This window comes from Indicator indicator, chromosome 7 (assembly GCF_027791375.1).
Source record: "Indicator indicator isolate 239-I01 chromosome 7, UM_Iind_1.1, whole genome shotgun sequence".
Lineage (NCBI taxonomy): Eukaryota > Metazoa > Chordata > Aves > Piciformes > Indicatoridae > Indicator > Indicator indicator.
Window position 1 is genome coordinate 1,365,557 of NC_072016.1, and position 14,737 is coordinate 1,380,293.

A 14,737-nucleotide genomic window follows, 5' to 3' on the forward strand; every position below is an offset into this window, starting at 1 on the left:
GCGGGGCCGGTCTGCGGCCTCCCGGGGCGGCTGCCTCCCGCTTTTCTTCACGGCGGGTCGGGAAGGCCCGCGGCGCCGGGCAGCGATGTCGAAGGGGACTGGAAAGGCGGACCGCTCCCCGTCGAGCGTGGGCACGGAGCACAGCATCCTCTCGCAGCCGTCCACCTCCACTAACGGCGCCGTGCCCCTGCATGGGCGGCTATGGGAGGGAGAAGAGCCGGAGGCGATGGACGAACAGCTCAGGCGGCCGGGGAGCGCCGAGGGCGCCGGCGACGAGCGCAACAGGAGAATGATCCGAAACCAGTACCGGGAGCTCATCTACAGCGTGCAGCGTAAGCTCGGGGTGCGGCTCTCAGAAGCGGCCCAGCCTGCGGTGGGGGCCACCGGCCTCAGCCTGAGCCCGGGACGGGAGCGGCATTCCTCCGGCGGGGTGCCTGTCCCGAGTAGTGGGTGCCGGGGCAGCCGTTTAGGTGCCAGCCTCTGATAATTTGCCATAGTTCCTTGTTTGAGGAACTCGTAAAGCTTTTGTGGGAACTCCTAAGTTCCTTGTCCTGCTGAAATCCTGGGCCTGTGGTCAGAGCGAAGTATGTCTCCTTGGAAGCGTTTGCTTTCTTAGGGAGAGCAAGGTTTCCGGGGATTTACCTTCACTTAACGTGTCTGACTGCATGGTTGTAGGGGGACTGTCTGCTTTAGACCTGGAAATACATTGAAAGCCTTTAGCTTTCCGTTCGTGGTATTTGAGCTTTTAGTTTGAAACGGCAGGTACCAGTATCTGTCTGGACAGGAAAGTTCTTCTTAGGCTTTCCAGGAAGCGGTTTGGGATTTTTAGCGTTTCTTTAGACGGGTGTGCCAGTGCTTCTCCCGGCTCTGTTTGGAGAATACTGCTTCTCTCAGGAAAGCACAGCAATAGCTGTTGGAGTAAACACTGACAGGTGTGGTTGTTTTCTGCATACTTGCTACATTGGTAGGGTTCTTTTACAAAAGAATAGAATGGAGGTTATAGTATTAGAAAGGTCTTCTCCAACCAAAAACATTCTAAGAGACTCAAGTCCAACCCATTATCTAACTCTACCAGTGCTGCTGCTAATCCATGTCACTCAGCACAACATCTCTGCATCTTTTAAATGTCTCCAGGGATGAGGATTCAACCACCTCCCTGGGCAGCCTGTTTCCAGCCCTGTTCCCCAGACCCTTCCCCAGCTTTGTTGCCCTTCTCTGGACATGCTCCAGCCCCTCAATGTCCTTCTTGGAGTGTGGGCCCCAAAACTGAACCCAGCACTCAAGGTGTGGCCTCACCAGTGCTGAGTTCAGGGAGGCAATTCACTTCTCTGTCCTGCTGGTCACACTATTGCTGACACAGGCCAGGATGCTCTTGGCCTTGGCCACCTGAGCACACTGCTGGCTTGTGTTCAGCTGGCTGTCAGCCAACACCACAAGGTCTTTCTCTGCTGGGCAGTTTCCAGCTACGCTTCCCCAAGCCTGGAGCATTGCACGGGGTTGTAAGATTGTGTTTGTGTAGCAGCTGTGGTGTGCCAGTGCACTGAGCATGGTGTATGTGCTTCAAAGCAGTGCTACAAGTAGCTGTGTAGAGCTGAGCATCTGAAAGCCTTGTTAAGTCATATGCAAATTGTTGCATGTAAGTAATTGTGTTTGAGGTGGTGATCTTCAAAATCACCCAGCATGTGTGTTTGGAGGTTGGTTTGTTTCTTTCATGAAAGTCCCTAACAACTTTGAGGTAGGACAAATAACATACAGAAAATGTGGTATCTGGTAGTTGCTTGGACACAGATACAGATATTTTACTGGAACCAAGAGAAATCTGGGATCTGCTAACATAAATCCCAACTATATAAATCTCATTGCATTGAAGTAAATATAAAATTACTACTTCAAGATTATTTAATGCATAAACAATAATAAAAACTAGCATACATAATCTTGCCATTTGACATACTATAACTGCATTTTTTGTGGTTTTGTGTTGGATGACCTTTGAATCAGCCAGTTTTGTTTAAGGTGTAAGTATGTATTTCTGGATGCTCTTATACGTAACTAATTTAGGATTTCATTTGTGTTCCTTCCCCCCAGAAAATCGTGAGGATATGCTGAGTTCAAAAACCAACAGGCTGACAGAAGCTTTGGAAGAAGCCAATAAACTGTTTAGCGGAGGTAAAAGATACTTTGTGGCCCTTATGTGTTTGCTTTACAGTTGGCTAAGAATGAGGCAATGATGCCTTGTAAACAGAAAAGGGCAAAAGAATGAAAAGAACAAAGCTGAGGTCCACTTGATCAGAATTGTTAAAGTATAACTTGAAGTAGGCATGTTGCGTTGAAAAGGAATTGTTTGGACAAGTTGATGTGAGAAAATAAATATAATTACTTCAGTGTTTATTTGTGCTTAGAAATCCTCCTTGCTTTAGCTTGACTCTAGAACAGGACATGTAAGTAGTACCTGTTCCAAATATCAGTGCAGGGGGGATCATTTCACTTGGAGATGGCAAACATGTCAGTGAAAACTGCATTTGATTTCTTAATGGAATGTGTTAGTTTGCCTTTGTCAATATCATCCTCTCCTTTTCTCTCTTTTCCAATGCAAATGTTGTTGTAAGGATTAAGTAAAAGAAACAGAGTTCTGTACCCAGCACAGGCTATATGCCAAATGCTGTTATTTTTTGGACAATTTCACACTGCCATACAATCTTTCCTGTAACAGTTTCCCGTGCACGAGAGGCTGCGCTGGATGCCCAATTTCTTGTCTTGGCATCAAATCTAGGAAAGGAGAAAGCCAGCGAGTTGCACTCTGAGATGACATCATTTGACTCACTAGTGTTTGCAGAAGACTTGGTAAGTCTCAGACTCTCCATCTGCCAACAGTTTGCTAGAGGTTTGTAGCCTGTTTGTTACAGAACTGTGAATTGGACGGATTGGACGTGGCACTTGGTGCCATGGTTTAGATAGTCATGAGGTGTAGGGTGACAGGTTGGACTTGATGATCCTTGAGGTCTCTTCCAACCTTCTTGATTCTATGATTCTATAAAAGCCTCAGTTTGTCAGGGAGTACATGACAGTTGTGATGGAATTCAATGCTCTTTCTATGAGTTTCTTTGATTAGTGACACTAACCAGGAAAGTAATTGTCATAAACTATGTATTGAGCATTTCCAGGATGCACAGGGGAAAATCTAAGTTAAAATGCAAACATTCCCCCTCCTCATTGTTGCATTATTTTATCTCAGTTCAAGGGTTACAATCTTGAACATAGAAGGTTTCATCTCAACATGAGGAGAAACTTCATTTTACTGTGAGGGTGATGGAGCACTGGAGCAGGCTGCCCAGGGAGGTTCTGGAGTGTCCTTCTCTGGAGACTTTCAAAACTCACCTGCATGCATTCTTGTATGGAGTACCCTGGGTGATCCTGCTTCTGGCAGAGGGATTTGACTCAATGATCTCTGGAGGTCCCTTCCAACCTCCAACATTCATGCTCTTAAGGTAGTCCTGTGCCTTTCTTTTTGTAAACCTATGGTTTTGTAGCGTCCCAGGAGCTAAGTAGTTTCTTTCATCTGTCCACTGCTCTCTCTGGTTTTGGATGGAGTTCTGAAGGCCATGTGTGTTACTGCCACAATGTGTCACTGGCATGAAAGGGGACTTTAGGTTACTTGCATGCTTTCAGATTTGGCATGTTTGTTTCTTTGTACTGCTGCTGAGTGGAAAAGTCAGTTCAGAAGAGCTTTCAAGCAGGTTTGATTTGATTTTTTTTTTTTTTTCTTTTCTTTACCCTCCCTGAATATTTTCTCCTATGTTACAGCAGATTAATAAGGAGTCAGAGTCTTTGATCAAGTGCAGAGTGTTGCAATAGAAAAAACATACCAAGTTCAATTGTTTTATTGGAGTTTTTCCTGGGAAAGTCTGGGTTGGTGGATACAGGGATTGGGCCAAGTGACTTTATGGTATTTGAGGAGCTCAGCTTCCTGGAAGTATGTGGTATTCAGAAACTCAGACACCTTGGCTTTGTAGTGCAATTTTAGTAATGCTTTGCTTCATCATCAGAATATAGGCTGAAGCCTCTAAAAATATATTTTATTTACCTCTAGCTCTTGTTTTCATTGCTTGCTGGTGCATACTGTATCCACGTGGGTATGTGAGTGTTTTTCTGTTTTCACAATATCTTCAGGAAAGTCAAGGTTATAGGTTATATAGGTTATATATGCAATATATAGCTACTGGTATTTCTCTTTAGTGGCTTTTCACTGTAGCTTTTCTCTTTCTTTTGTAGCTAACCTTCATGGGCATAAATCGCACTGAAGGGCAAGAAGATGATAGTGATTCTGAGGATGCTCCAGGTGGCTTTTTACCTCGTAATGCCTGGCATAAACTGGGAGAAGAATCAGAAAAGTACTTCAGAAGAGCACCTTCTTTTCACTATATGTGAGTTTATGTAAGGAAATAGTATGTACTGCAGCACAAGCTAATGGCCTTAACTGATTCTTATCTTTAATGTCCTGGGCTTGTGTAGAGTTTAATCTGGGGTCACAGAGTGTCAACAAGAACTTCTGTGTGGTCTCACATAGTTCTTATGGTGCAGTGAACTCCTTGTCTGCAGGATATATTAAAATATTTCTTTCATTTTTGATTTGGCTTGGCTACAAAATAGTATCACTTGTATCTAGAAGGATAGCGGAATATTCTTGATATACCTGTTTCACACCCCAACCAGTAGAAGTGATCCTCTTTTCCTTTAGAACCTGATGTTTCCTCATCTTTCTCTCCCTGCACAAGCTGCAGCCAGAATCATGAACAGAGGAATCTCTGGGATTTTTTTTTTTCCTTTCTTTCCCAGGTAGTCATGGAAGGTCAGCCTGTCAGGGTCTATATCTTTTACCTGATGGTTGTGTTATCATGAAAAGACCAACAGTTCTTGTACATCTGTGTCAATGAGTTGTCTTTTAGAATCTTGCTTTTAGTCTGTACCTGCAGAAGGAATCACTTAATTACTGTCAAGTGGCCTTATGAAGGATCAGCATCATCTCTCCCTATGCATAGGTGACATTTAGCAAGAGCTTTTTTAGCTGCTGTCAAATGATCCTTGGTCACTTGGCTTATAGGCAGCACTCCAGTTGAAGTCTCTCATAAAGTCATAGACTCATACATTCATAGAATGGTTTGGGTTGGAAGGGACCTTAAAGATCATCTAGTTCCAACCCCCCTGGCATTGTCAGGGACACCTTCCACTAGACCATGTTGCTCAAGGCCTCTTGTCAGCCTACAGGTAGCAGAATCTAGTTCAGTGAAGTTACCAAGAGTAGAACTGAGAGAGTATTGTTCAGTTGTCTCTGCTTTTATGCTTGTTCCACTCCCCAGTAAGTGTCACTGCAATTGTAAGAAAGTTGGTGAATATAACAACTTGATCATATAATATCTGATGTTTCATATTGGATAACAGATCTTTCAAACTCATGTTTGCAATCTTGAGCTCTAAGTATATTTTCTAGTAATTTGTATTATCTTAAGATAAAAGTGCAAGACAGACAGACTTTTACTTCTCATTAGTTACATTTTGTCATCTTAAGTAATGATGGACTTCTTTTGATTGTGAATATTCATATGTCCTCAAAGTGTTACTTTTAAAGTGTAGTTCTCGGGTTAGGGAAACAACTGCTTATTTCTGCCCCCATCTGTTCTTGTCTGAGGCCTGAGTTGTTTGGGTTTGTTGGTTTTGGTTTGGTGGGGGTTTTTTGTTTGTTTGTTTTTTATGGTCAGTCTCTGACTGCTGAAATTGACTTGCAACTGACCCGAGACAAGGAAACATATGTACTGCAGAATTCTTGGGTACCTGCTGATCTAACTTGAATTGAGTCTCAATTCACTCTCCTTTAGGCATCTAATTTGGTGGAGATTCAAGGCAACCAAAGTTAGGAGCCTAAGTTCCTTATATAGTCAATGGAGAGAGGTAAGCACTTCAAGAAAGTGCCTCAGTCTAGCACCTATGTTATGCTCACTCTGCTTAATAAGAAGTGTTAGATCTCAGTGCACTGAATGTTCTAGTGATTGACTACAAATTAACAATATGTGGCTTAACTTTTTTTTTGTTGCAAACATCAATTTACAGAAACTGAAAAATAGATGAAAAAAGATAAATATTGTATGGAGAGAGCTTTTAGGCAGAAAAGTTTGTAATCAATTGAAATGGAAATAATGGAGGATATGAACCATGTGCTCTTTCATTTCTCAACTAGTTTCAAGAGAAGTGGATACAAAGTTTTCAGTTTAAAAGAAAAAAAAAAAGGTTGGGATAGTTACATCAAATTTTATACAGCTGTTGATAAATCTGTTTTGAGGCTGCCAGCATATTTGGAGCAACTTGAGGATGTTTGTTTTTAGAGGATGCTTTGGTTTTAGGTATCAGTCACTGCTTTGCACTTCTATCAGGAGATCAGCTGCTCAGTATATAGATTTCTTAGCTGCAGTGTAAAACATTCTTTCCTATATATCTTCTTTTTGTTTTGGTTAGGTTGGGATCTTTCAAGTCTGATCCTCCTGTACCAAGGCAACGGATAGAGAGGCAGAGAAAGACAGCAAGAGTGGAAGAAAAACGGGCAATGCCTGCTCAGGTTTGTGAAGTTTTATCTTCATTGGTGATTTGTTTTGGCATGTTTATTACTTTTAAACCTTTTAAACTTTTCTAAACTTTAAGACTTTTAAACCTTTCTGTTATGTTCTTTTGGGTTTTGAAGTTACCAGCTATAATACTAAAGGATTCAGACTTCATTATTAGGTGCTTGATTAGTTTTGTGTGGACTGTGGCATTTGACTGAATGGAAGGAAACAGGATTTCAAGTTCAGAAATTATTGACAGAGTGGCTTTACAATTTCAGATTATCTTACTTGCTCTGATGCTCATTCTTTTGAAAGGAAACAAAAAACTTTATTAGGTTAACATGTTTTCAGCTTCTTAAATGAAAGTGTCTTAGCGGTGTGTGGCATTTGCACAGAAATGGGGTTACCAACAGCAAATGAATTAACTCCCTTATTCACTATTTTCCCTGCTTTCTGTTTCACCATTCTTTCTGTCTTACTCTGGCAGAAAGACAAAAGTTTGAGGATACCTACAGGGATTTATATTTGAAACCGAGTTTTGGGAAACCTCTGGCTGATTCTATTGGTACCTAGGGGCAGACTGTTGAGTTTCTTTTTTAAATACAGTCTTCTTCATACTAAGCCAAATGATGGAAATTATTCTGATGCAGTTTGTACTGGGTAGAAGATAATCTGGAGGGTTTGAGAGAGGTGCTTCCAGAAGTGAGTGACTGTTTTTTGGGGCTTGCTTAGGTGAACACTGATAATCAGTATTTATCTTAATCTGTGTTAGATACATGGTTATGCATGAAGTTCCGTAGTTTGCTTTAGAGCAAGGTGGTTGAAGGGAAGGTGTTAGCTAACAGGAACTGGTTGCCGAGGACTGTACTTGAGCAGTGAATTCAGTGTTCTGCTGATTACAGCATTTGAAGGATAATTGGAGTACCTTGTGTTACAGATAAGCTGTGAAATCACAATAGTTTGTCCTTTGACCATGTCAAACTTCAGGATTGATGCTTCTTACACGCCAGCTTAGGTGCCTTTTCTGAAAAGGAGTGAAAGATCTTAATGACCTGCCCTTTCATGCTTAGGAATAAACTCCTTCAGTAAACTCAGACTAGGTACCACTAGGGATAACCCAGTCCTACAGAGCCATAGAATTGTTTTAGTCGGAAGAAACCTCTCAGATCAAATCCAACCATTAATTCAAGCACTGCTAGGTCACCACTAGATCATGCCCCTCAGCACCATGTCTAACTATTGGAAAGTGAGCATAGGACTGTAAGTAGACTCAAAGCATGCAAACTGTGGCCTTACAGTTTGATACTGTAAGATGGGAATGAATTCCTAAAGCACTTTCTAAGTTGTCTCATGTTTGCATAAGTGTGTGGCGTGAAGATAAAAATTTCTTTTCTGTTGTGTTCCTTAACGGCCCTTTTCATATTCTTGTCTTACAACAGTGGTTATTCGAGGTGAAACCATGTTTCTTTTTTTTTCCAGTTGAAAAAAATGGAGGAGTCTCATCAAGAGGCTACAGAAAAAGAAGTAGAGAGGATCTTGGGATTACTGCAAACTCATTTTAAAAACGATCGTAAGTATGATTCAGTTAAGCTTTTAAAGCATTCGTTTGAGAAGATGAATAGACTCCATCTCCTGCAGTTAGGAGTGGGGAAATGACAGAAACAAAATCAAGTGGAGGTTCCAAGTAGAAATCTTTAAGATGAAGGATATATGCTTTGTATTTTTTATGAACACTAATCAGTTGCTGTTTGAGTGCAAAGTAAGTTTAAATCCTGCCCCCTCCCTCTCATTAGAGCATGCCAACTGTAGGAGGCAATGGAATAGTCAGTGCATAGCCATATGGGAGCGGCAGGAGGTGGAAGAAAAGAATATTCTCTAGAAACATTGTTTCTCTCTGCAGACAACTGGGAATTGAGCATTGTAACTAAATTGGCATAGACCTTGAGTTGGCTGTTGAAAGGAGTGCTGCCTGGCTTGGGTTTGTTTACATATGTTAGCTCCCTGCATATCCCCTGTTTGTTTCTTGTTTAACACCTCCTTTTCTTTCCCACCTCCAGCTGATACACCCATTTCCTTCTTTGATCTTGTGATTGATCCAAACTCTTTTGCACGCACTGTAGAAAACATCTTTCACGTTTCCTTCATCATAAGGGTAAGGTGTGACCTGTTCTTCAGATCTTATTGTTACAGCTTGGAATTATCTAGAAATATTGGGTTTTATGGTTTGGGTACTGACAGATCAAGAGTTTAAACATTAGGAATCCTAATTTGTTTTCAACTACCAAAATATCCTAGGCTTTGTAGAACTAAAAGAAAACAGAGTTGCGGACTAATTGGTTTGGGGATTTTTGTTACTAAATTTTTCTACTGTAGTCAATCTAGCAACAAAACAACAGTAAGATTTTTGCTGTTGATATATTTCATAAAGGGATTCTAGCTCACATTATTTTAGATAACAGAATAGTAGTCAGTGAGTATAGAGGAGTTATTGAGGTTGTAGTGCAGTGTTTTACTTTTGTTTTGAACCTGTAGGTTTGTACTTCAAACCATGCTTAGTTTGTCTAATAAATAAAACTAATTTTGAAAAAGAGAAAACTTGAATATACATTTTTACTAAATTCAGACTCTGAAGAGCTAACTCAAATATTTAATGAATAATATTTTTTATTAAACATTTGTTACAGGACAGTTGGTACATGTTGAATTATATCAGCTGCATTCTTTATGAATAAGAGATACGTTGAAATCAGTTTTCTTGTGGTTGCCAATTAAGATTCTTTACCTGTTTATGATTATATGACTTAAAAATATGAAATAGTGTGTTCTCCTAATTAGCTCTAACATCTGGAATTTTAAATCCTGTTGTCTTCTAGGATGGCTTTGCAAGAATAAAGCTGGATGGTGATAAATTGCCAATGATAGGTAAAAGTCTGCTTTAGAAGACTGTAATAATTTTTATTGCAACACTGAAAAGTAGCTGCATCTTAGGTGTTCACAACATGTTAGGTATGTTTTCAGCTGCAAGAACAGAGATTTGGGGATGTGAAGTGAATGTCATGTATGACCAGCAGGTTGAGGGAGGTTCTTCTCCCCCTCTACTCTGCTCTAGTGAGGCTATATCTGGAGTACTGGCTACAGTTCTGAGCTCCTCAGTTCAAGAGAGACAAGGAGCTACTGGAGAGAGTCCAGTGGAGGGCTGCAAAAATGAGGGGACTGGAGCATCTGCCTCATGAGGAGAGGCTGGGAGACCTGGGGCTGTTTAGCCTAGAGAAGACCAAGTAGGGCTCTTATATCTGAAGAGGAAGTGTCAAGAGGGTGGGACCAGACTCTTCACTGATGCTCAGTGACAAGACAAGGGCCAATGGGCACAAATGAGAACAGAGGAAGTTCCACCAAAACATAAGGAAAAGCCTTTTTCCTGTAAGGGTGCCAGGCTGCCCAGAGAGGTTGTGGAGTCTTCTCTAGAGAGATTTCAAAGCCCTCTGGATGTTAAGCTTGTGCAACGTGATCTAGACAATCTGGTTTAGCTTGGGGTTGGTCTAAATGATCTCCAGAGGTCCTTTCCAGCCCCTACCATTCTGTGATTCTGTGTAATTAAAGGCATGAAGAGATTTAGGAGAGGAACTGGAACAATTTGAGTCTCTAAATACTAAAATATGGCAAAAGGCCATTATACTGATCTATACAAATTAATTCTGTTACTAGAAATAAATGGTTAGTACCTGTCCTTTTAAGTGATATTTTAGCTAATAACATAGTTACATGTTGCTAATAAGTCTCCTTTGTCTGTCTTGGTTGGGAATTGCTGCATCTTTGAAACAGCTGAAAAGGGAATGCCATGCTAGGTGTGAGGTCTTTGGTTTTCATTCCCACAGGATACCAATGGTACTAAGACTTTGGTGGGATTTTATAAGGGGACTCGGAGAAATGTTAGTTCCTAAACTTTTTAGGAGATAAGAAATTTCTTAAGTGTATGGTTCAGGCTTTTGATAGAGATGAGCTTAGTGGAGCATGTGTAATTGATATGCTTTTTAAGAAGCTTTTGTGTTCCTGGAGGAAACTGCCTTTACAAATGTGAAAATACTGTGTTTTGGACAGAGCCTACAAAAGACAATGAGAGAAAGGGGAATGACCACAACAGTGGAGCACGGAACCAGGTTGTCCTATCTCTGAGCCATCAAGAATGGAAGGTATAGTAGACAGCACCTGATATTTCTGAGCTGTTTTTTTCTGAAGTCTCAGTTTGCATCCGAGAGCTGTGCTGTTGTGTACCCTGAGGATAGGTGTTTCTGCATCTGTTAGCACTGTAAGCATAGGGTATGGATTACAGAACAATCACAGATCTAATGAATGCTTTTAACTGGAAGGTAACAGAATTGGGATAGCAATTTCATCTTTGATCTTTGAAGCCTGGTCACTAAGTGCCTTTAAGGTGTGCAGTGACTTGCCTTTACTGTTTTATACAAGGGCTGAATAAATAGTTTGTTTCTTCCCTTGTATATGATACATCCTTTTAGAAGGGAAGGTCTCCATACAATTTCCTCACTGTTTGCTGTTCATAATAAACCATAGACAGAAAGTTTCTAGCACATAGCATGAAGATTATCAGAGGGCTGGAAAACCTCCCCTGTGTGGGGACAAGCTATGAGACATGATGCTGTTCAGCCTGGAGAAGAGAAGGCTCTAGGGAGACCTTATAGTGGCCTTCCAGAACCCGAAGGAGGCTTACAAGAAAGCTAAGAAGGGACTTTTGACAAGGGCTTGTAGTGCTGGGGTGAGAGGGAATGGACTGGAGCTTGAGAAGGGTAGATTTGGACTGGATATTAGAAAGAAACTCTTTACAGTAAGGGTAGGGAGACACTGGAACAGGTTGCTCAGGTAGGTTGTGGATGCCCCCCTCCCTGGAGGTGTTCAAGGCCAGGCTGGATGAGGCCTGGAGCAACCTGGGCTATTGGAAGTTGTCTCTGCCCATGGCAGGGGGGTTGGAACTAGATGATCTTTAAAGTCCCTTTCAACCCAAACTGTTCTATGATTCCTTTGTCCCTCACTCAGAACATGCAGAAGAAACAGTAATAATAGCTTTAGTAAGAGAAACCTTAGTACTTACCTGGTGGTAACTGCAGTTAAATTGAAGTGGATCAGCTTTTGTAACTTACACACCCTTGTCATCACCAGGAGATTGTAGAAACATATGAAATAACGGAACCTATGATTAGCCCTCCTTGTCAGAGAGATGAAGATGAAATGGACATAGCTTAATTCTTCAAGTAAGTTCTTCTAATGAATCGGACTAAATAAGGATACAGTGCTTGAATTGCTTATGCAGTTGGAAGAGCTGTGACTTACAAATGTAGATAAAACCATGAGCAGGGTAACTATGTCTGTAGTGTTTCTGTATTCTATAGTCCATATTTCTATATTCACAGGACAAAATGTAATGTAATCTTCTAAACAGTAATTAACTGGAAAAAACTTTACTTTTGCATTTGATGAGTTAAGGGATACACTTGACTTGGTTTTTGAAACCTTACCTGGAATGCAGTGCTGTTTAGAATCATAGCTTACTTTTTGTACTTTTTTATTTTAACCTACTGACAGATGATATTAATAGAATAATCTGAAGAAGGATTTAGGGAAGCAGGAAGTGAGGACAGCCTAGTTTCCTCAAATCCTTTTTAAAAATAGGGTTGAATTCTTTGTCACAGGTATTTAAGTTCTTAATGCATAATTATGTCTTACTGTCCTTTTTGGTTTTTTTCTTTCCCTCTAGGTGTCTTAATGTTTCCTCTGGAAGATATGTATATATTGTAAAATTAAATCTATTTTTATTGGAATTTCTTGACACTTGATATATCTTCTTTATACCCTGACACTGTCACATGTTTTTTCCATATACCTATTTATTATGGCTTTGTTTATATAAAGTAATAAAGTTTACTGACACAAGCTTTCAGAAAAAGGAAATGCTATCCCCTCCACTCTCCTGTCTTTAAGCCCTTGCCTTTCTCCAGTAGCACCCTGCAAATGAAATTGACATGATTACCTGTTTCTGCTACAATTTTATCTAGATCACCTTGGGTGCAGGAGAAATTGATAATGCCTTTCTGTTCTTACTTTTCTGGCAATCAGGGTTTGAGTTTGGAAATTTGGTCTCAATTACAGATAATTCCTCCTTCCTTTTCTTATTTGTTTCTGTTAACTCAGGCAGGACAGCTCTGGCTATGACACCTTTAAAAATAAATACAGTTATTGTCTCCAGAAAATGCTCCTCAGTGGACCACTGGCAGGGTTTCTGATGAAACAGCTGAGGTAGCCAAGTAGTCTGCTGCTCTGCTGCTAGCTCCCATGGCAGCGTGTTTCTGAGAGGTGATCGAAACTGGTCGGGCCCTGAGGGGGTGCGAGAAAAGAGTTTGGTTGTCTTCGGTCCTTTACAACAAAACTGACCTCTGTGTTACTACAACTCTAGCTAAGGGGGGAAGGCCTGGTCACGCACAGCCTGCACCGCCGAAGGCGGCAACCCCCACCGGCTTCGCCCCGGCGGAGTCGTGACCGGGCGGGGCGCTGGGACCGCAGCGGCGAGCGGGGCCGGCGGGCGCCATGCCTGCCGCCGTGGTGGAGTACAAGGGCTGGAAGGAGGGATACCGCTGCGGCTACTGCTCGTCGGAGCGGGGGAAGGTCTCCGCCGGTAAGCGGGCGGAGGTTGGACGGGACGGGGCTGTCCGGGATGCTGTGGCCGGAGCCGAGGGCAGGGGAGCGCCGTCGCCCTCACTAAAGATGGAGGAGCTGGCCGGGCCGTGAAGGGAAGCCGTAACAGCCACCCGCGGTAAAGATGGTGGGGCTGCCGTTTCCTGTGGGCGCTACCCGCGTGCTGCCCGTAGCAAAGATGGCGGCGGTGGCGGTTGTTTCCGGGAGTCCCGGGGTGCCGAGTGGGGCGGCTGGCAGGGCGCTGTCCTGAGCCCGGCAGCGGGGCAGGGCGAGTGGGTCAGCGGGGGAGATGGCGGCGGCCTGCGCCTCTGCGAGCATCGTCGAATACTTCGGCGGGGAGGATGGCTACCGCTGCGGCTACTGCAAGAGCGAGACCGGCAACCTCTCCTATGGTGCGGCCCGGGAGCGGGGCGGGCTGGAGCGGAGCTGTGAGCGGCCGCGCCGGTGCTACCGGAGAGGGGGGCGGTGGGAGGCTGTTAGAGCTGTTCCGGGCTGAGGGAGGCCTGCGGGTGAAGGCGGCAGTAACCTCCGCCCTTCTGTCCTACCGGGAGCGGGCACTGCCCTGCCCTCCGGAGGGTGTACGAAACCCCTTAGAGGGGTCTTGAAGAAGGGGCCGAGCAGAGCGGGCCTCCGGGGGCAGCCTGCGAGGAGAGACGGGGGCGGGCGGTGCGGGGCCGGGGCCGCCGGAGGCCATAGGCTCAGCAGGAAACCTCGCCCCAGGGTCTGTTCTTCTAGGAGTTCTCCAGCCAAGGACAAACCATCACAAATAACGGGAAAGCTTTGTCAAGGATAAAGCGTTTCAGTTATTGCTGTCGTAACGACTGCACCCTAACTCGGGGGGGCAGTTGGGATCTCGCCCGAAGCCGCCTGCTCTCGGTGCAGCTGCCCTGCCTGACCCGCCGCCTCCAGCCGCAGCCCGGTTAATCTGCAGATCAGAGCCTGTCTTGTTTGCCTGGCGAGGCTGGAGGGCTCTCAAGCTGTGGCCAGACACGCATCCCTCAGCCCAGCTCAGTGGGAAGGGGCCTCGATTCTTGGCCTTGCTGAAGAAGTGCCGATTCGGTGGCTGGGTGGTTGCTCCCCAAGGGAATGGTGTGTGTCAGTTTCAGCACCTGGCGGAAGAGTTTGTCTAGCCCAGTGTTTCTGACTGATGTTTAACAACATAAAGGAGCAATTTTACTTTGTTTTCTTGTTCTTTAGGAAAAAGAGCAGGTGGAGGGGTGAAGCTTTAAGTTGTGCAGTGAAAACAATACAGTTCATAGAATCACAGATTGTCAAGGCTGGAAGGGACCTCAAGGATCATCCAGTTCCAACCCCCCTGCCATGGGCAGGGACACCTCACACTAGATCAGGCTGCTCAGAGCCACATCCAGCTTGGCCTTCAAAACTTCCAGGGATGAGGCTTCCACCACCTCCCTGGGCAACCTGTTCCAGTGTCTCAC

General features: G+C 43.6%; 2 protein-coding genes across 3 annotated transcripts in view; both read left to right on the forward strand.

Annotated features, from left to right (window-relative positions):
- Window positions 1-211: 211 nt before the first annotated feature.
- On the forward strand, window positions 212-12,401 carry NSMCE4A (NSE4 homolog A, SMC5-SMC6 complex component). Its single transcript, XM_054382503.1, has 11 exons — window positions 212-332; window positions 2,089-2,169; window positions 2,714-2,844; window positions 4,273-4,424; window positions 6,508-6,607; window positions 8,073-8,163; window positions 8,651-8,745; window positions 9,467-9,515; window positions 10,692-10,783; window positions 11,769-11,860; window positions 12,364-12,401. The coding sequence occupies exons 1-10, from the start codon at window positions 227-229 to the stop codon at window positions 11,850-11,852; spliced, it is 981 nt and encodes a 326-aa protein (XP_054238478.1). The 5' UTR covers window positions 212-226; the 3' UTR covers window positions 11,853-11,860; window positions 12,364-12,401.
- Window positions 12,402-13,587: 1,186 nt separating this feature from the next.
- Window positions 13,588-14,737, forward strand: part of ATE1 (arginyltransferase 1) — an 85,564-nt gene continuing 84,414 nt past the window's right edge. For both annotated transcript variants that reach the window (XM_054382185.1, XM_054382186.1), the window contains exon 1: window positions 13,588-13,690. In XM_054382185.1, coding sequence (XP_054238160.1) covers window positions 13,588-13,690 — 103 coding nt within the window. The remainder of the gene's footprint in view (window positions 13,691-14,737) is intronic.